This window comes from Sminthopsis crassicaudata, chromosome 5 (genome assembly GCF_048593235.1).
Source record: "Sminthopsis crassicaudata isolate SCR6 chromosome 5, ASM4859323v1, whole genome shotgun sequence".
NCBI classification, from domain to species: domain Eukaryota; kingdom Metazoa; phylum Chordata; class Mammalia; order Dasyuromorphia; family Dasyuridae; genus Sminthopsis; species Sminthopsis crassicaudata.
In genome coordinates, this window is record NC_133621.1 from 230,804,602 (window position 1) to 230,826,527 (window position 21,926).

General features: G+C 34.3%; 1 protein-coding gene across 1 annotated transcript in view; it reads right to left on the reverse strand.

The window, feature by feature from the left end:
- DIP2B (disco interacting protein 2 homolog B) overlaps nucleotides 1-21,926 on the reverse strand; it is a 192,624-nt gene that overhangs the window by 95,882 nt on the left and 74,816 nt on the right. Inside the window, exon 2 of the mRNA XM_074270405.1 lies at nucleotides 15,696-15,767. Within this exon, the coding sequence (XP_074126506.1) occupies nucleotides 15,696-15,767 (72 nt within the window). The remainder of the gene's footprint in view (nucleotides 1-15,695; nucleotides 15,768-21,926) is intronic.

Consider the following 21,926-nt stretch of genomic DNA (forward strand, 5'->3'; position numbering starts at 1 on the left):
TTCATTCAGAGATAGAGAAAACAAGTGGACTAGAGACTGAAGCATAAGCTCTTGGACTCAGATTCATTCATCCCATCTCACAGCACCTTGGTGGCAGGCTCTCCTCCTTCACCTCTCCACTGAAACCAAGACTCTGGAAAGCCTCAAAGAAAGCTAACCGGGCCCCAGGAAAGGAGACAAGGCTTTAAAAGAGATAATAAAGACTTTTGGACTTTAACAGCTGGCTATTCTCATGGTGATTACTCTGTCTGAAAAGAAAGTTGCTCCAAGACCTCCAGAAAACAAACCAAACTAAGAACATTACATTTTAATAACAGAACATATACAGGGTCCCACTCTTGAACTTGTGTTTTATCACCCTGTTAAGATATAAACTTGATGCCAAGTATTGTTTTTGTATTTCTATCCCCAATGTCCAGTATATAATGTCTGGCACATAGTAGATACTCAACAAAGTTATGCTCATTCATTTTTTAAAAACACTGGAGACATAAACATGTACCACAAATCCTATCTTAAAGAATTTACTATCTAATGGGGGCAATTAACCTTATACAATAACTGATTAAAGAAAGCATGACAAATGCAAATGTGAGAACCATATGGTATGAGAAGTTTAAGGAGGGAGATACCATTTTTACCTTTACAAACAAAGGCTGAGGAGCAAAAAAAGGGATTACATCAGAGACAGAGGTAAGAGGAAGTTCAATTCAGGGATGGTAGACTGTGTAGAAAAGGGTAGAGAAAAAGGAGAGTATAGGATAAGAATAGGGACTTAAGAGTCAAACTAAACCACTAAACATCCCAAAGAGTATATTTGTAGTGGAGTAGAATAAGGGTGGAAAAGTAGATCATCAGGCAGCTAGGTGGCACAGTGGATAGAGCACCAGCCTTGAATTCAGGAGGACCCGAATTCAAATCTGGTCTCAGACACTTAACACTTCCTAGCTGTGTGACCCTGGGCAAGTCACTTAACCTCAGCCTCAGGGGGGGGGGAGTAGATCATCACTAGACTGTAACAGGCCTTAAATACCAGGACCAGGTCTTTATAATTATTTGATAGGCTATCAAGATGCTGAAATTTTTAAAATAAATGAGTGACATCTTGAAAGCAGAAAGATGGATTAGAGAAAAAGGAGATGAAGCTGACCATTTAAGTGAAAGGTAAGAAGTGTCTGAACAATGATAACTCCATAGAAGAGGAAAGGTTAGAAATATATCTAAGGTAGAATCAATATGGCTTGGCAAGTGATTTTATGGGAGTAGTGAGAAGGAAGAGTAAAAGAGAACCTTAAGGTTATCCCAGCCGGAATAAATTAGAAGGATCATGCTATTAATAGGCAAAGGAAAGTCAAGGGAAGATTTGATATATTTTGTTTGTTGGGGAGATCTACACAGTATGAATTTTATGTGCTATTGGGCATTATATTTGGAGGTAAGCAAACAGGAAGTTAACTATATAGAATTCTGAGGAAGAGTCTGGAATGAGAGCAGAGAGTTAGGTGTTCTCCCCAAAGAAATGGCAAAGTGAAATTGGGGGAGTAAATGAGATCTATAAGAGATACAGTATAGGAGGAAAAAAAAGGGGGGGGGGAAGAGGGAGAGAAAGAGAAGAGGGCCAGTGCTTAGGAACATTTACTTTTAGGGACAAGAAAAGGATGAAAATCCAACAAAAGAAACATGAAGACTGTTTAGGTAGATCACAAAAACTAAGGGAAAGTAGATATCAATTAAGTGGTCAGTCTAATACTACAGAAGTAAATAAAGGAGAATGAGGACAGAAAAAAGGCCACTGGATTTAGCCATAAGAGGATTGTTACTGAGAATGGAAAGAACTATTTTCACTATTGGTGAGCAAGTACATTTGAAAATCATTAGGGACTTAGATTAAATTGGAAAAAAAAAAAAAAAAAAAAAAAAAAGTTCAAATTCACTTTGCTCTATTAAAATGAAAAAAAAAAAAAAAAAAGCATGATAGGGGAAAGACTTCTTTAGGTTTATGAACATCCTTCTGATGGGGGTTGAGGTCCCTTTAAGATTCCTCTCTGACTACCCATGGCTGCTGATCTTGATTCACAAATCCTGGTCAAAAGCACCCTTTTGAATATCTGGGCCCAGCCCCACTATCAGCTCAGCTTTCCCCAGCCCTCACCTGATCTGAGCTAACTGAAAAGCCCGCCAAGAACTTGGGGGTACCGCCCATCATCTTTTAAGTATAAAAGGGCCAAACCGGAGCCCTCTCTTTGCAGGAGCCTTCCCCACCAACACATGGTATCCTTCCAGACATGTAAGGGTTCCTGCCCACCCAGTGGCCATCTTTGGCCCTGGCGTCTTTCTAACTGAACTTTACTTCCAAATTTCTACAATAAACCTTTTATTTATCAATCTAGGCTTTCGGGCCTGTAAATTCATTTACAGGGGACACTGAGCCTCATGGGATTATCTATGTGCTGGCAAACAGGATTCCTCCTTTCCTTTCCCTCATTACTTCAAAATGCAGTTTAAATTTTCTAGTCTATGAAATCTAGACCTGGACCACTTCAAATAACTGATGTCTTCCTTTCTCTAAGTTCCTGAAGAATTTAACTATCACTTCTCATTTGGCAACATTTTACCATCACTGTAGTTGGTATCTTTTCATGCATCTTGTCTGTTCAAATAAGTTACAAACAGTGGGAATAGGAATTGTATTTTATATAAAATAACTGGCATACTAACATATCTTATATCTTAAACAACAAACAAAAAACATCAACACACTCAAAAATCAGGAAGTAAATCTGCCACCAGCCTCTCAGAAATATCAAATAAAAGTGACAAAGTTCAAGCTCTTTACTGATAGAAGAGCACCTCAGGCCTTTATTCAAGAGTAAACACCCCTCCATTTTTCTAAGTTCTCTAAGCCCAGAGAGGCATGTAAGGCTTCAACCATCTACTAAAGAAACAACCACTTTAAATAAGCATATTCTGAGGGATTTAAAAATAGAGAACAAAACAAGGAGTTATTTTTTACAATCACATTTTGCATTCAGGAAGGAAATTAAGACTTACAACACACACACACACACACACACACACACACAACTTTTCTTATACAGACACAAAGAAGGAAAAAATGTTTGGCTTACAGTCAATTCATTCAGACACTGGATATAGTTTGGAAGTTCATTGCTATTTATGACTTCAGCATGAACTTTCCACCACAGCATGTTAATGAATATGTCTACAGAATTATCTAGCACTGATTCTTTTACTAATTAGCAGTTTCTATGACACTAAAAGAAAACTCTAATTACCTTCAGTAGTCACAGCCTTGAGAAGCAGCAAAACAGAGCAGAGAACTGGCTTCTTAGTCAAGAAGGCATTTCTGAAACTTTGTGGCTCTGTGACTATTATAACTACCCTTGGCAACTCTTTCAGCTTAGAGAAGGTCCTACTCTACACTGACAGAAAATTTCTCACTGGAGCTTTTAACAGCAAAATCAAAGGCCTAGACCAAAATCCAACACAAAACAGTAGCCTAAGGAGTCAATGATGAGTACACAAAGACAGATCAAAACCACTCTGCTTGAAGTGATTTAAAAAAAAAAAAAAAATTAGATTGTTAAGGTTATTAGAAAATGTTCATCTCTTCTGCCCAAAGGACAATAAAACTGGGCATACCCTTTGATCCAGCAATATCTCTACTGGGGCTGTATCCCAAAGAGACCATAAAGAGGGAAAAGGACCCACCTGTGCAAATATGGTTATAGCAGGTCTTTGTTTTATTTTTAGTTTTTTGACTGAGGCACTTGTTAAGTGACTTGCCCCAGGGTCACATATCTAGGAAGTGTTAAGTGTCTGAGATCAGATTTGAACTCAGGTTCTCCTGACTTCAGGGCTGGTGCTTTATCCACTTCACCATCTAGCTACTATTTATAGCAGATCTTTTTGTAGTGGCAAGGAACTGGAAATTGAGTGGATATCCACTAGTTGGAGAATGGCTGAATAAGTTATGGTATATGAATGTAATGGAATATCCTTGATCTATAAGAAATGATCAGCAAGCTGATTTCAGAAAAGTCTGCAAAGACTTACATGAACTGAAGCTGAGTGAAGTCAGTAGAACCAAGAAAACACTGTACACAGCAACAACAAGATTATATGATCAATTGTGATGGACTTGGCTCTTTTCAACAATGAAGTGATTCAAAGCAATTTCAAAAAACTTGTGATGGAAAGAGCCAATTGCATCTAGAGATGGAACTATGAAGACCGAATGCAGATCAAAGCATGGTATTTTCATTTTTTGTTGCTGTTGTTTGCTAGTTTTTTTTTCTCTCCTGTTTTTCCCCCCTTTGATCTGATTTTTCTTGCACTGTATTTTTCAGTATGATGAATAAGGAAATATGTTTAGAAGAATTGCACATGTTTAACCTATATTAGATTGCTTGCTGTCCAGGAGATGGGGAGGAGTACAGGGAGGGAAAAAAGTCTGGAACCCAAGGTTTTTGCAAAGGTGAATATTGAAAACTATCTTTGCATGTATTTGGAAAAAATAAAAAGCTAATTTTTAAAAATGTTCATTTCGGGACAGCTAGTTCGTATAATGGATAGAGCACTAGAGTTCAAATCTGGCCTCAGACACTTAACATTGCCTGGATGTGGGACCCTGGGCAAGTCACTTAACTCCAATTGCCTCCGGGGGAAAAAAAGTTCATCTCTTCTACTCACTTATGCTTTTCATCTTGGCTTTTAAAATAGAAGTAATGAGAACAGATGTAGGAAGATAATGAATATATAGGAAAGAGAAACAAGTTTGGTGAGAAGAGGATAAATGAAGATAAAACAAAGATGGTGATCTTCCATAATCCAGTGATAGATTAGGAAGTGAAAGTAGAGAAAAAGTATGAGTATGAGAATATATCTACATAGGACATATCTACAAATATGTCCTCAATACTTTCTAAGATTATCAAACATAAAATTATAAAATCATCTGGTGGGAAAACTGATTCACATGACATAAGCCAAGAGTTCTTCAATTATTCATCATGGAACCAGGTCCTTCCTATGTATCAGGTGATAATGAAGATATAAAGAAAAAAGATTATACCATTCCTTCCTATATCCTAGAGGAAAAACACATACATAGAAATTTCTGGGCAGAGTGCCTGAAAGGAGAAATGTTGAGGAGCAGAATGTTGGGGGGGGGGGGATGGCACTAAGGAAAGAGTATATTTTAGGCATAGAGAAGGGAGAAAACTGTAAAAAGGCTTAGTTGGAAGATAGAATATTACAGGAATAATTACAGTAAGGAGGTTGGTCTGGCTGGATTGTAGAATGATGAACAAGAGTAATAATATACAATAAACTAGAGAAAACTAGGGTAGAGATAGATTGTAAAAGGTTTTAGGGACAAACTGGGGAGGGTTTCTTACAGAGGAGAGAGTAAGCCAATGGAATGAGCATGTGTTAAGAAGTTATGTGGAAAATGAAGGGAAAAGGAAGAGAGTGGAGACAGCAGATCAATTAAGAGGTTACTGAAGGCAATGCCCTTTTCTCTCAGTTATTTGAAATATGTTAGCAACAAAGCAAGAAAAAGACCTTAAAGGCATAAACATGGACAAAGAGAAAATAAAACTATTCCTAACTGCTAATGACATGAAAGATTATCTAAAATATCCTAGAGAAATGGCAAAGAAATTGAGACAATAACTTCAATATAGCAGCAGAACACAAAATACATGAGTATTTCTATAAACCAAGGATTCTTAACCTGGAGTCTGTGAACTTGTGACTTTATATTTTGACGCTTTTCAATATAACTGGTTTCCTTTATAATATTATGCATTTTATTTTAATAATATTTAATTTTTCCAAATACATATAAAAATATTTTTCAACATTCTTTTTTTTTTTTTTTTTTTTTGAGATTTTGAGTTCCAAAATTTTCCCCCTGTCCAAGAAGTCAAGCAATCTGATAGTGGCTATACATGTGCAATCATGTTAAACATGTTTCTACATTAATCATGTTGTTAAAGAAAACACATAACAAAAGGAGAAAACCACAGAGGAAAACAACAGAAAAAGTGAAAATTGTTTGCTCTGCTTTGCATACAGACTCCATGCTTATTTATCTGAATGTGATGGCATTTCCCATCATGAATTTTTTGGAATTTTCTTAGATCATTGTATTGCTGAGAAAAGCTAAGTCTTTCATAGTTGATCATAGCACAAAACTGTTAATACTGTGTAAACTTTATTTTATTTTAAGCATTCCAAAATATTATTCTGAAAAGATCCATAGGCTTCATGAAACTGTCAAAGGGATATAGGACACAAAAAGGGCTTTAACCTCTGCTCCAGAAACATGAGTAATACTGTCCCTTCCTCCCTCTAGTTGTGAACAATAGTTTCTACTTTTAGAAATATCCTAACTCATCTGAGAACTGTCATCTCTCCAGATAGATCTTAAATTATACTGGTCAAAGAAAAGGGGAGGGGAGAGGGCAAATCAACCTCTCTTAATTTTTTTCCTCTGCTTAATTAGAGATTAATCTCTAAGATTTCTTCTTCCATAATCCAGTCTATGCTCTAATAGAATATCAATTAATCAAAAGAATTTAAAAATATACAATGGAATGCCATGACATGAACTTAACACCAAACTTAGGAAAAAACTGAGTCTACAAAGCAATAATTAACATTTCCTAATCTCCTACAGCACCTGTCACGTCAAATTTCTTTAGTAATTTTACTACCTTTAGCTACCAAGGGAGGAAATAAGCACTGATCAAGCAATTACCATGTGCCAGGAATTGTACTACACACTTTAAAAATATTAACTCACTTTAGCCTCACAACAACTCTATGAGGTAGATGTCTTCATCCCATTTTACAGTTGAGGAAACTAAGTTTCTTACTTGGGAGCACATAGTATTTAAGGCAAGATTTGAACTAGGACCTTCCAGATTTCAGGTCCATTGCTCTATTCATAAATAATAAAACTAAATATCAAATATCAGGACAAGATCAATTATATAGTCAATATAATCAATTATAGATCAATTAATCAATCAATCCATCAACATTTTTAAAGTACCTATTATATATCAGGCATTGTTCTAAGTGCTAGGATTATTAAAAAAAAAAAAAAAAAAAAAAAAAAAAAAGGCAAAAAACAGTAGCCTGAAGTGATGCTCATAAACAGCATAAAAATTTAGACTAATAATAAATAAAGAATGGATACAAGTAGGACAACAATAGATTGTAGCCTAGTGAGCCAAAAGTAAGGTAATTATAACTAAAGAACAAAATAAAATGCTTTAAAAAGTATAGGACAGGGCTATAAATGGGCAGTGGTGCTTTGGTCATTGGAGGAGCAATGGGAGACCAAAGCAGAGAATACAATGAAGCTATTGTAAGCTACTTGGCAACTTCTGTTGACCCAGACTCTGGCAAGTATCAGTCCTGCTCTGTTCCTGGTCTTTCCCAGAAAGTTGATAAAAAGCCAGGTGACACAGTGGGATGAACACCAGTCAGGAAGATCTGAGATGAAATTTGGCCTCAGATAATTATTAGTTGTGTGACCCTGGGCAAGTCATTTAACCCTGTTTACCTCAGTTTTTTATCTGTAACATGAGCTGGAGAAAGTAATGGTAAGCCACTTCAGTATTTTTGCCAAGAAAACACCAGATGGAGTCATGAAGAATCGGACACAACTGAAACAATAAACAAGATGAATGACTGAAAATCAGCCACCACTGCACCTGACAGATTTGCCTGGCATATCCCCTATCATGAAAGGAATTGTTTTTTTAAGAGCAAAGATTTCAATCTAAGGATTGAACTACTAAGCAGCATAGGAATGTAGGAAAGCCAGTATGGAAAGGGAGAAAGAATGTTGTGGTTGGAATAAAAAGACCTGGGTTTGATTCTCATCTTGGAAACTGTGAACTGCATGATGTGAGCCTAAATTTTTTCATATATAAAGTGAGAACAATATTACCTAGATTATCTACCTCACAATATTACTGTGAACAAAAAAGTTTTACAAGCTTTAAAATGCAACATAAAAATATAAGCTATTATTATTACCATTGTTATTTTCAGGGATCTTATTAGCCAGGATAATTCTCCAACTCAGTCATATTCAACCCACTCCATGCCTTTTCATACAAGAGATTTTCCTCAGTCTTTCATAAATTCTCTAGAAAGGACTCGCATAATGCAACAGGCCCAATCTTATGGCAGATGGTAATGTTGTGTTCTGTGAGACCCCAGAAGGGTTAGGAGCAGATGGAGGTATAATAATCTAAGGGGATCTTGCCTGCAACATTAAAGGTCACAGTGGGGTGGGAGGTAGAGGGGATTGTTTCTTGGAGATGAAGATGAGGTAGTTCAGAAATGAATGGTAGCACAGAAATAGGATAATAATTTTAAAAGTTGCTGGCAAGTGTAGTGGATTGAAAAGAAGCAGTTTTTAAACCTTTCTCTCTTTTTCAAACTTAAAATTTTAAAAGTATCTTTACATTATTTTAAGTTCTTAAATTATTTGGCTCTCAATCTCCTCCCAGATATACTCTTAATAATAAAGAAAAAAGAGAGAGAAAAAAAAGTTCAGAGGATCAACCAAGTCTAAAAGATATTTTCCCTCCTGAGACAACTGAGGTTAAGTGACTTGCCCAGGGTCACACAGCTAGGAAGTGTTAAGTGTCTAAGACCAGATTTGAACTCAGGTCCTCCTGAATTCAGGGCTGGTGCTCTATCCACTGCACCACACACACACACACACACACACACACACACGCACGCACGCACGCACGCACGCACGCACGCACACACACATAGTCCCACACTTGAGCAAAGAAGCATTCCTTTTTTTGGTGAGAGACTAAGCACTAAAATTTCAAAGCATTCTCTTTTTGTTGATGTTGGGCTTTTTGTTAATGTTGGGCTTTCTATTTACATTGTTATTGTCTTCCTGATCCAAACTGCTTTACTTTGAATTAGTTCCCACAAATCTCCCCACAATCTTGTTTTCTTCATGTTCAATGTTTATATATATATATACATACAATATAATACCATTACATTCATTTAGCACAATTTACTTAGCCATTCCCCATATACAGTGACCTACTTTGTTTCCAGGTCTTTGTTACCACAAAAAGTCATGTAATAAATATTTTATTACATGTAGGACTTTTAAAAAATTTCTTCGAGATATGTGCCTATGAATAGCTTCCTTAGGCCAATGAATAAAGGCATTTTCTAGCTTTTGTGGCCCAATTCCAAATTGCTTTTCAGAATGGTGCATTGGTGTACCATTATTCCAAAACATTTCCAACATTGACCTTTGTCATCTTTGTCAATTTGCAGAGTAGTTCAAGTGCAAGTTGAAAGTTGTTTCTGATTAGTATTTTCATTATTAAAAAAAGGATAACTCTTTCATATGGTTAACAGTTCACAATTCTTTTGAAAACTGTTTATATCTTTTGGCCACATAATTCACTATGGAACTTTTTTTTTTTTTAAATAATAGCCTTTTATTTTCAAAATACATACAAAGATAGACCTACATCTCACATCCCATACCAAAACAATGTCAAAACAGGCATATAATTTGGGTAAAAAAGATGATACTATATACAAATTAGGAGAACAAAGGATAATTTACCTATCAGATCTTTGAAAAAGAGAGGAATTTATGACCAAAGAAGAACTAGAGAACATTATGAAAGGCAAAATGGACAAATTTGATTACATTAAATTAAAAAGTCTTTGCACAAACAAACCCAACAGAAACAAGATTAAAAAGGAACTACAAAGCTGGGGAAAAAATCTTTACAGCCAGTGTTTCTGATAAAGGTGTCATTTCTAATATATATATATATATATATGAAGAACTATGTCAAATTTATAAGAATACAAGTCATTCCAAAATTGATAAATGGTAAAAGAATATGAACAGAAAAATTTTAGATGATGAAATTAAGTCTATAATTATATGAAAAAATGCTCAAAATCATTATTGATTAGAGAAATACAAATTAAAATAACTCTCAGATTGGCTAAGATGACATGAAAAGATAATGATAAATGTTGGAGAGGATGTAGGAAAATTGGGACACTAATGCATTGTTGGTGGAATCATGAACTGATTCAACCATTCTGAAGAGCAATCTGAAACTACGTCCAAAAGGCTATAAAACTGTATATATATCCTTTGACCCAGCAGTGTCATTATTGGGTCTGTACCCCAAAAAGGGAAAAGGACCCACATGTGGAAAAATGTTTATAGAAGCTCTTTTTGTAGCAGCAAAGAATTGGAAAATGAGTAAATACCCATCAACTGGGGAATGACTGAACAAGTTGTCATATATTAAAGTAATGGAATATTGTTCTATTAGAAAATGATGATTAAGCTGATTTTAGAAAGGCCTGGAATGATTTACATGAACTGATGCTGAGTGAAACAAGTAGAACCAAAAATATGTTGTTCACAATAACAGCAAGAAATGTGTGATAATCAACTATGAAAGACTTGGTCCTTCTCAGTGGTTCAATGATCCAAAGCAATCCCAATACATTTTGGACAGAAAATACCATCTGCATTCAGAAAAATAACTCAGAAAATTGAATGTAAATCAACACATGCTATGTTTACTTCTTCTTCTTTTTTTTAATGCTGTTGTTTGGTTTTTTTTTTTAATCTCTCCCATGGTTTTCCCATTTTGCTCCCATTTTTTTCTCCAACATGACTCATAAATAATGAAATAAATAAATTTACTAGGAAAAAAAAATACATGCAAAGGTAGTTTTCAACATTCACCCTTGTAAAACCTTATGTTCCAAATATTTTATCCTAGACAGCAAATTACCCAATACAGGTTAAACAACTCTTCTGAACACATTTCCACAATTGTCATGCTACACAACAAAAATCAAATAAAAACGGGAAAAAAATGAGAAAGAAAAAAAAAAAGCAAACAACATAAAAGGTGAAAATACTATACTGCGATCAACATTTAGTCCTCTCTCTAGGTGCAGATGGCTCTCTCCATCACTAGTCTATTGGAATTGGTCTGAATCACTTCATTGTTGAAAAGAGTCAAGTCCACCACAGTTGAGCATCACAAAATTTTGTTATTACTGTGTACAATGTTCTCTTGGTTCTACTCACTTCACTTAGCATTAATTCATGTAAGTTTCTCCAGGCCTTTCTGAAATCATCCTGCTTATCATTCCTTGTAGAGCAATAATATCTTACAGGACAATAATATTCTATTACATTAATATACCATAACTTATTCAGCCATTCCTCAACTAATGGGCATCCACTCAGTTTCCAGTATTGAACAGTTTTTACTAAATTTATGCTATTTCCCTTATATCAAAGAGAATTGATGTAACAATTTTTTTCTTACCAGAGTGTCTAAGAAGTAGCCTTTTCAATATATGAAATAAAAACATATTTAAAGAAAGAAGTCTTCAATAGTCTCATAAAACTATTCTTACTTATTTCTCTCTGGGAGATCATAAACTTAAGTATCAGAAACACTGAAGTGTAGTTAAGTAAACATCTTTCATATTACAAAAAGTAGGAAAAAAAACAATTTGGGTGTTTTTAATTTGCCAACATTTTTGTTTTCCTATGTATACTCTATATCCACTAGGTGTCACAATTATGCCTAAATGAGGACTAGAAGATGAAGGACATAAGTGCTAGATACAGTCTTCCTCTCTTCCCTAAAAGAAATATAGTTGTACTATCAAACATAGCTATCTTTTCTTATGATTAATACTTTGGATCTTAATGATAGAGAAATAACATAATTTTGGAAGTCTTTGCCATCATCTGTCAAGGAGCTGTGAAATGTGTCTTTGATAAAAGCTAAAAATGAGTTTTATGTCTTGGAAGAATTCAGTTAAATCACATAAAAAGAGTTAGGATATCATGAGATCATAAATCTAGGGGACTCAGAAGTCATCTAGTTCAATACCCTTATTTTATAGAAAAGGAAATTGAAATCCAAAGAAGTGAAATTATTTGCCCAAGATTACACAGCTAATAAGATGAGGGAACAAAATTTGAGAGTACTTTGACTCTCTAGGAAGTGACTGAAAAACATTGAAGTCAAAAGGAAAAGGGGATGTCAGAGAATGAGATGGATAGTGTCATAGAAGCAATGAACATGAACTTGAGCAGACTTCCAGAGATAATAGAGGACAGAAGGTCTATAGTGTCATGAAGAACTCAAGACACCATAATAATTTTCTAAATGCAGTATTCTTTGTTTCTTCCCAATCTTTTATGGTAAATAAATATAACAGAATACTATTACACCGAACTGTTATTGGTGTAATGACCAACTAGAATTCCAGAGAATTAACAATGAAATAAGTTATCCACTTCCTGACAGAGATGAAGAACTCTAAATGTAAGATATGACAATTTTTTTTTTAAGACAAGGTTCTGAAGATAAGCACATAAACAAACCTGGTGGAGAAAGTGACACTGTCCAAAAAGATTGCTATGGATACATAGGTAATACACCAAACAATTCACATTTTAAAAAGACATGTACTGCAAATGAAAAAATAAACAGATATCAGAGGATGAACAGTATAGCACAATGTTGTATCATGTTATGCTCAAGCTTAGAAAGAACTGAATTTATGCAGGAAAAACTAGAACAAAAAAAAAAAAGGAATTTTAAAAAGCTATACTGGGGAAAGTGAGGACAAACAAAAAAGGGAATAAGACCATTGCCAGGATTAAGATAGCTAATTACTATGAAAAAGGTGCTCAATCTGTATGTTGTTTCTGTATTCTCTGCCCAAGACAATGATCTTTAGACTGCAAAAGGCAGAACACATATGGATTTTAAGGAGTCAACACTCAAGAAAAATGAGAAAATAGTAAAAGGGAGCACCAAGTTGCTCTCCATAGTTTAAAAGAACTAGAAAATGGAGTTGCTGAAATGCTGAATTGTCTGGGAAATTTGCAAGTGGATAACCAGAGGCTATCTTGGACTACAGGAAAGGTAAATGTCCTAATTTGAAACTCAGTTATTAATTTCCCTTATTATCAGTAATTTGAAGTATTCCTTCATAGGGTTATTAGTAGTTTACTTGTTAACTTTTTTTTTTTTTTTTTTTTTTTTTTTTTGCTGACTTGCCCAGAGTCATACAGTTAGGAAGTATTAAGTGTCTGAGACCAAATTTGAACTCAGGTCCTCATGACTTTAGGGATGGTGCTCTGTCCACTGCACTGCTTGTTACTTTTTAATATTTTTATATTTTTATCAATGACATGAACTTGGATAAAAGTATCAATTGCTTCCTTATCAAATTTGCTAATGAGAATAAGCTGGGAATTAACATACTTGATTGCAGTCCAAAAAAAAGATGCTGAAAAAGTAGAATGTTAAGACAAATTAAATAACATGCATATAACAGAATACAAATTTTATCTCTATGATCTTGAGGGAAAACAAATTCAAGAAGACTCAATACTGCATGGTAAACAAAAAAATTAACATTAATTTTAAGGTTCTACTAAGAGAAGCAACATCTTTCCTGTTCAAACAACATTTTAGGAAGAATGTTGATAAGTGAAAAAGAGAGAAGGGTAATCAAGATGGAAATGCTCATATGAGGATTAACTGAAAGAGAGGGGAAGAATAGGATAATAAAGGTGGCACAGTGGAGAACAGAAAACTTGGTAGGGAATATGAAGTTACATCAAATACCTGAAAGACTGTCACATTTGAAGAAGGATTAGAATTGTTATCCTTAGCTCCAGAGGGCAAAGCAATGGGAGAAAGTTGTAGAGAGGAGGATTTGGGTAAAATGGAAAGGGAAATTTTTGAATAATTATAACTATTCAAAAGCAGTATCACAGTACAGACATAAAAATGAATTTGGAGTTGGAATCGGAATCAGAAAAACTAAGTTCAAATTCAGACCTTGCCATTTATCTATGTGACCTTAAAATTTTGGTATTCTAAGCAGAATACTTGGATGAATTGATGGAAAGTGAAGCAAAACCTAGAATAATGACATATCTACTGACTATGACAATATAAATGGAAACAGCAGCAAAAGAAATGAAACTGAATATTAAGGAAACATAATGCCCAAGCTTTCTCCCAAAAGAGAGTTCTGAGAAGAAATGTGCCCCTCTTCTGCAGAGCTTAAAGACTATGGATATGTAAAGTAGCTAATTTTGTTGAACTGGCTCTTGTTCCTTTTGCTTATAAGAAACAGTTTTTATGTAAGAAAGGGATATAAAAAAATTCAGATGTCTAAAACAAATGATAGATTTTTGGGTTTTTTTTTAAGTATAATAGGCTGCTGCAGAATAAAGCTTTATTAGAAGAAAAATAAGGCTAAATAACATTTATGTTGAAAGGAGAATTCTAATACTCTTATTTAGGAGCTTGAATGTGTTCTGATTAGAGCCCAGATTAATTAAAAGACTCTAAGGGTCTTTCTACTATCATTAGACTAAGACAGCATACAAGTGACCAAGCACAAGATGTTTGATTATTTCAGATGTGTCCTACTCTTTGTAATCCCATTTTCTTGGCAAAGATACTTGAGTGGTTTTGCCTTTTTCTTTTCCAGATCATTTTACAGATGAGAAAATTGAGAGTTGCTCAGGGTCACAAAGCAAGAAAGCGTCTGAGGCAGGATTTGAATTCAGGAAGAAAGTCTTGACTTCAGACCTGGCATATCTACTGTGTTACCTAACTACTCAAAGCATATGATCATCAGCACTTAATTATCAAATCGTATATCATTTGTCTATAAGAAATTTTTGATAATGTATTTGTTCCTCTAAGTGCACAGAAGTGCCTTGTTGCAATGGTTAAAAAAATTTTTTAATTAAATTTTTACTTCAGTAGATGTTGTTTTAGGGGGAAAAAAAAACTGAGGAAAGATCTAAACTGGGAAGAACACTCTGGAGGAAATAAACTACCTATTCTCTCCATGTCTACTGAAAACAGGCAAGTGTTTTAATTATTAAAAAAAAAAAAATAGAAGAAAGAAATTTCTTACGGCAAGTGTAATTACCACTGAAAAAGATTTATTAAGGAAAATGCTGGACTATTTTTTGCTGGGTAATTTTAGGAACATATTTGGAGCTAGTCTTGTTTGGAGACGAAAAAGACAGATTGCAAGCTCCCACATCTTACTAGCTGTGAGATCCTGGGTAAAGTCACAGTTTTTTAGCTTCAAGCAATTCTCTCCTGTGGTGAGATGATAACTACTGATGAACTCCCAAGGCTTAGCACCAAGTATCTGCCACAAAGTTAGTGTTTAATAAATATCTGATGAACTCAACTAAATGGTTGAGTCCTTTATAGATTCCCTATTAGGAAAAAAAAAAAATTGTGTATTTATGATTAGCCAATCCTTCAGTTTTAAAAAATGTCAAACAAGGATAAGTATCTAACATCCTTTGTTGTTTTTTTGTAATTAGGATCCTCTTTTTATTACACAAACACACACATATACATGTATCTGCCTTATGCCTGAGTCTTTGAGTTTATGCTTTAACTTTATCTTAGCCCTGTGTTGTTCCATAAATGTTTGGTAGGGAATAAATCAGTGTGAGAACAAATTAAGACAAAAGGTTATTCTTATTTTGTATTAAAATAATAAAAAAAAGCCAAAACATTTTTCACTAGAATAATGCCTACCTTGGATCTGTGGGATGTAAGGAGACAGAAGTTTTGACCTTTTCTTCTCATACCCTTTCTGGGTAATATCTCCTAAAATAGAAGAAAACAGAAATGGTTTGTAAAAAAATCTTGATTACAGAGCATCTGAGAGTCATCCTTACATCTATGAGACTTTAGCATATAGAAAAAAAGAAAAAAATCACGCCATTCTACTAAGGAATTTTATCTATAATTTCCCACAGATTTGTCTGCCTCCTAATAAGAAACAATAGTGCTTTTCTTAAAACCAAATTTGGCTTACAAATATGCTACAGATCCTACTATAGATTCCAAAAATCTTTCAGCAGCCCTAGTTTTTGTGCTACTTAGGATATATAAATATTAATGATGTATAGCTGGAGGGATAATCAATATAGTTACTGTATCAACACAGATCTTGAATAGATACTGAATAAGGCAATGACTAAGATCAAACCTGAATAAAAGAAAGTAGAAAACATTTGGGATCAACATAGCTAGCATTTGCTGAACTTTCGATGGTTTTAAGTTTCTCCCTGAAACAAATGTAGAGAATAAAAGAAAAACTTCCAAGAGTTGCAGATTCTATGATAATAGACTAGTTTAAAGAATATCTTATTGCTCTCCCCTTTTATTCAAATTCTTTGTTATTGTTTCATTCTTTTCAATGTACTCTTTCCCCCAGCTCAGATAGGAAGGCACTAGCTATAATTTAAGTAGCCCCTATACAGTTAGGAAATTCTTTCTTATTCTTCCAATTTTACTGTTTCCAAATAAATTTACTACTTGTCTATCAAGTTCAATCCAAACTCCTCTGCCTAGAATTTAAGACCCTTCTATAAGATCTCCACAAAATTTCTCTACAAATACTCTTCTTCAGCTAAATTAGGCACTCAGTTTTCCTCATACTCTAGTTTTCTTGCCAACAAGATTTTCCCCCATGTAAGACAGCTTAGGATGTTTTCCCTTACTACCTCCATGCAATCTTAGACTGACCTTCCTATCAAGTTTGGGATTCCTATCTTCAGGATATCTATACCTAAATACTTCCTTGAAGGCTAAGAATCATAAAATTTTGAGAAAAGATATAGTTCTTACAATCAGAGAATTCACTTCTGAGAGACTGTAATAGATGACTACATATAGTTAATATGTCCTACATATATATCCATTTCTTTCTTTTTTGGGGGAAGTCAATTGGGGTTAAGCGATTTGCCCAGGATCACACAGCTAGTAAGTGTCAGACTTAAACTCAGGTCTTTCTGACACCAGAGCCCATGCTCTACTCACTGCTATGATTTACAAAGCCCTTAAATAGAAGCTAATAAGCCCTCTCTTGGTATTCCAATAATATTGCTTCCAAATAAATCTATAGCTCATGCCAAATCATTTCCTTGCTCAACAATGACTCTAGTCTCTAGTGTTCCTGTTCTATAATATTGATCATGTAGGGATTCCATGAAGTTTTCTTTTGGACTTCCTGTTCAGGTACGAAAGGACACTTTATTGCTTCCCCAGCCCTCCAAATCTATGGTAGCTGCTAATACAGGGCTGCTATAGCATGTGCTTATATAGGTGATTTAAAGTAGGGATCTCAAGGACTTAATGGCCTTTTCTGCTTTGTACTTCTTTCCCTGAGCGCAGGTGATTATACAGAGAAGCTGTTAGGTGGCAAAGTGGGTAAGATCGCTTCACTTGGTGTTAGGACTTGAGTTCAAGTCCAGACTCAGACACTGAGAAGTTGCATAACGGTTGGTAAGCTAAGTTACCCACCTCATACAGGGTTATTGGGAGAGTTAAATGATAATGTGTAATGTTTTACAAATCTTAAAGCAATGTATAAATGCTAGCTATTATTGTTGTTGTTATCATCAATGATAACATTAATCAATGAACCCAATATTTCCAGCATGGGAGGCAAATTTGTGAGTTGAACAGACAATGCAGTTCTTTAGATTCTTCATTGGATGTGAGCTACACTGTCTCCTTGCACCATTTCTACAACCACTGACAGGAAGAAGAACCCAAGCCTTGACTTGGATTGCAATTTTGAGGGAGAAGAATGGACAGTGAAGTGAAAAAGTAAAGATGAACATTTTAAATCTCACTTCTAGGAAAATATTTTAATTGATAATTACATCATTTAAAAGTTTTTGTCAATGTAGTTTGAGGCTTTTGTTTTGAGGATTTCTATTGTGGGAAAGAAATAAATAGCTGCTGAAGACCTATCTATAATGTAATTTATATATCTTTTAGGGAGACCTAGCCATGCAGCAAATCTAAGCTTTAAATGATTTTCCTCAGGGTTCCAGAGAGGTGGAATAAAAAACTGGCATGTGAAAAATAGTCTGATTTCTCTTTTGGGAGGGCAGCCCCTGTTTCTCCATTGATCTGAGGTAGGAAATCTAAATCAAAGAGGGTAAATGCTCACCCTGCCCTTGGGTCCAATAATACAGTTGTTGCACAGACTATAAATAAATAAGGACAACAGTCAATAACTACTAAAGATATATTATGCAGCCCCTCTTGGTTGCCCCTCCTCAGTGTCACCAAACAAAATTAAATGCTTCACTTCCTCTAAATCAGGAGTGGGAAACATTAGATTCTTATTTACTAAGAGAACCGCAGGGCAATGATGAGATGAAAGCTAGGTACAGCAATCTCCTACTGCTTGAGTTCTATAAGTTGATAATTTTGAATGGCCCACAAATGATGCTATAAATATCCATTTGGTCCTTAGCAGAAAAAAGATTTCCTACTCCTGCTCTAAAAAAAAAAGAAAATAGAGGGATTTTGGTTGGTAAATTTCAGCTATAGTAAATATATTTCTGCTATAGGGAAATAAAAGTTCTTATGGATAAGGAATTTTTTTCCCCACTCTCTCTGATGTTACTGGAAAAGAAAGAAAAGGAAGAAGATGACTTATTTGTAAAAAAATATCTTGTCTGAACCACAAGCCTTTTTTTTTTTTTTTTTGGATGAAGTTTCCTCTTATAAAAGTAGTGAGACAAATCAAAGGATTAAAATTCAATGTTTCAATGAAATCTGTGTTGCTTCATTTTAATAGTATATATTAAACTTTAACAACAGAACATTTGCCTAAACATTAAAATGGACAAGATAGGATCTTTGCCATAGGGATGTAACTACTGGTAAAAATAAGATTTATGTACCTGAAAGAGTGATGTGTCAACATATTAACAGCCCTAGAGTAAAAGTTCATTAAAGGGTGAGATCAAAAGAACTAATGTAACTAAGTTAAGAAACAAGATCTGGACAGATAGATAGATGATTCGCTATGTGAAGAACAGGCAAAAGAACTTTTTTTTTTTCTGGGAGAAACTATATGATTCAAGGCTTGGAGTAAAAAAAAAAAATGAGGTTAATGTATTCATGGAAGTAACTACAAAATCAATCTCTGCTAACAGCAAAATTTCATATCTTCTCTTTGAGAAATAGGGGAAGAAAGGAGGAGAGAGGCTGCAAAGAGATTTGATTGAAGCTATAAGCCTTTATGTGGGTTTCAGTATACAAAGTGACTCATGGAAAGGACTAAAAACAGGAGGACTTGTGCAGAGGGTGGATATTACATGAATAGATACCAGCATAGTGTGATTCTCTATTTCAAAAGGGCATACAGGTATATGTCCCTTCACTGTTCTTGCCTGAGATATTTCAGCAAAAATAAGAGAATGTGCCCATATGTTCATTAAAATAAAGTGGTACTTAAAGTGATATATATGGGTATATATGTATGTGTATCTATTTCTATCTATGTTATATATCTATTTCTACCTATCTAGAAACCAAAAGAGTTTAGATCAATACTTCAATTTAAAGCTATGATTCCATTAATATCAGACCAAAGAAATGGTTCAAGCAAAGCTTGCTTCAGTCTAAATGCTACATTGATTTAAGAAGCTTGGTAACTAATGAATTCTCCTACACTAAGTACATTCATGAATTCCAAAGCAGGATTTTGAACTTTACCACATGTTTTAGGACTATATCAAGGACACAGGCGTGGCATAATGGTTTTCTATATATGCTATTGTTAATATGTCTTGGTAAACATGGCAGGTAAAATCATTCCAAAAGCTGATGGTGCTCATTGTTTTGTGTGCTCCAGAATCTCCTTTTGGCTTGTAATTACTATCAATTTCATTTGATTGAGGAAGGACAAGTTTCAGATTAACAGTTTTAAAGAAGCGTATAGTCTAGTATTGTCCAACCATTCAGTACTGAATGGTAGAAAGTATAGTGGGTCTAAATCAAAAACTCTGAGTTCAAATCTTACGTTTTTTAAAAGCCCCATGACTCCAGACAAGTCAATTCACCTCTCTGTGCCTCAGTTTCTTAGTGTGCAAAACTGGGGGAATGAACTAGGTGACTTGATTTGAATAGATTTGAAATCTATTAATCTTTATTTTAAAGATAAGGAAACAGATCCAAGAAAGTGAAATGATTTACCCATAATCAATAATGTTTCCCCAAATATAGCACTTTGTATTGCTTGTTTTGTGTACTGAATTTTGTATTTGGCATTATAATATGCCAAAACTTCTGTATGTGTTGTATACCACTTTATTGAGAGCAAGAATTATAGGTCATTTTTTATTAATATATAATATCTAGAACAAGATTCTTGGAGTAATAAGAATAGCTAGCATTATTACATTAAGTTCTATTAAGACATACATGCCATATAGTGACTACTACTAAAATTGTCCCTATAATCACCATAAGGCATTTTGAAATACTTAGGAGAGTCACATATCTATTAGCATATGTCCACCTACACAATGCAAAGTATTTTTAAGTTAAAATTACTTCCCTGAGGGTTAATAGTATGTGAATTATATCTGATTTCTTCAGAGTAAGGAAACCTCATCTGGCCTTTTATTCTTGACTTCATTATCTCAGGGGGCTACTTTCACTACCACATATTGCATCAAGTAACAAAGTACAGAAAACAAACACAATGTTTTTATTATTAACAACAATGAAAATAGATTTTAGAAACACTTGTAAACCTGCTTTATTTTCCGGTCTATTTGTTTTTCTTAGTTTATTTTCCAAAAAATCTTGAAATGATGTGACATAGCAGGGCCTGAAGCCATGTTTTTCTGCATTTTCATTTCTAACATTCTGCAATTTTGTGAGGAAATAAAATTCCTAATTTTCTATTATTCTCCATAATATTGTGCAAAATGAGTTTTTATATTCCAGACTTTGCTGGCCTATCCTGTCAATCTCTCTGCTTGGCAAAGAGATCAAGGGTTTACTTTTCCTTGTTACATAGATTGCTGAACGATGTTTAATTTTATTTAGGAAATGGCAATAATGAGAATCAACATCTTTTCCCTTATCAGTTTTCTTCTTTTCTACATTAATACTTTTTTTTAATAAGTCAGACGACTAGGGCTATAATAATTCCACTATATCTTTTTTTTTTTTTTTTAATCAATCTTCTAGGTTCAGTGTGGATTTTGACTTTTGTTTTAACTAGTTTATGGTCTCATTACACTGATTCTAAAATGACTCACACATCTGTAAACTAGTCATTTCCTGTTTGTTAAGATAGAGACAATTACATGATATCTGGTACCTGCCATGTCCAGTACCTTCTTATTTTCTTCTTGAAGTACTCATAGCATATTAATACATGACTTTAGTGAAGTTTAGCAAAAAAAAAAAAACAAAAAAAAAAAACCAGTTCTTACATAAAAGTCCTACTCTAATGTCTGATTTTAGTACAGGGATAGAATATGGGTTCTCCAAAGCTAGACCAGCAGGGTATAACTTCTTTTTTTCTGTCAATGTGTTAAGGCTTAAAGCATAATTCAAAAGATAAAAATAAGAGCGGTAGGGGCAATCAAGAAAGTCTTTTACAGAAAGTGGAATTTGGCCTGTATCTTGAAGGAATTGAGAGATTCCAGGAGGTAGAGGTGAAAAGGGAATGCAGTACTACAGAATTATCTATTATCCTTTATCTAAAGAAGACTTGAGTAATACAGAGAAGGCTGCTTTGGTTGCACTAAGAGTATGGAAAGATAACAGTGTAGACAGTCTGAAAAAATATGTTGATGTCAGGTTGTGAAAGTAAAAAAGAAGAATTTACATTTTAAACTAGAGCAACTGGAGCTTACTAAATGAGAGTGACATTCAGGGCTTCATTTAAGGAAAATCAGTTTCATATCTAAATGAAGGACAGACTGGAAATGGGAGAGA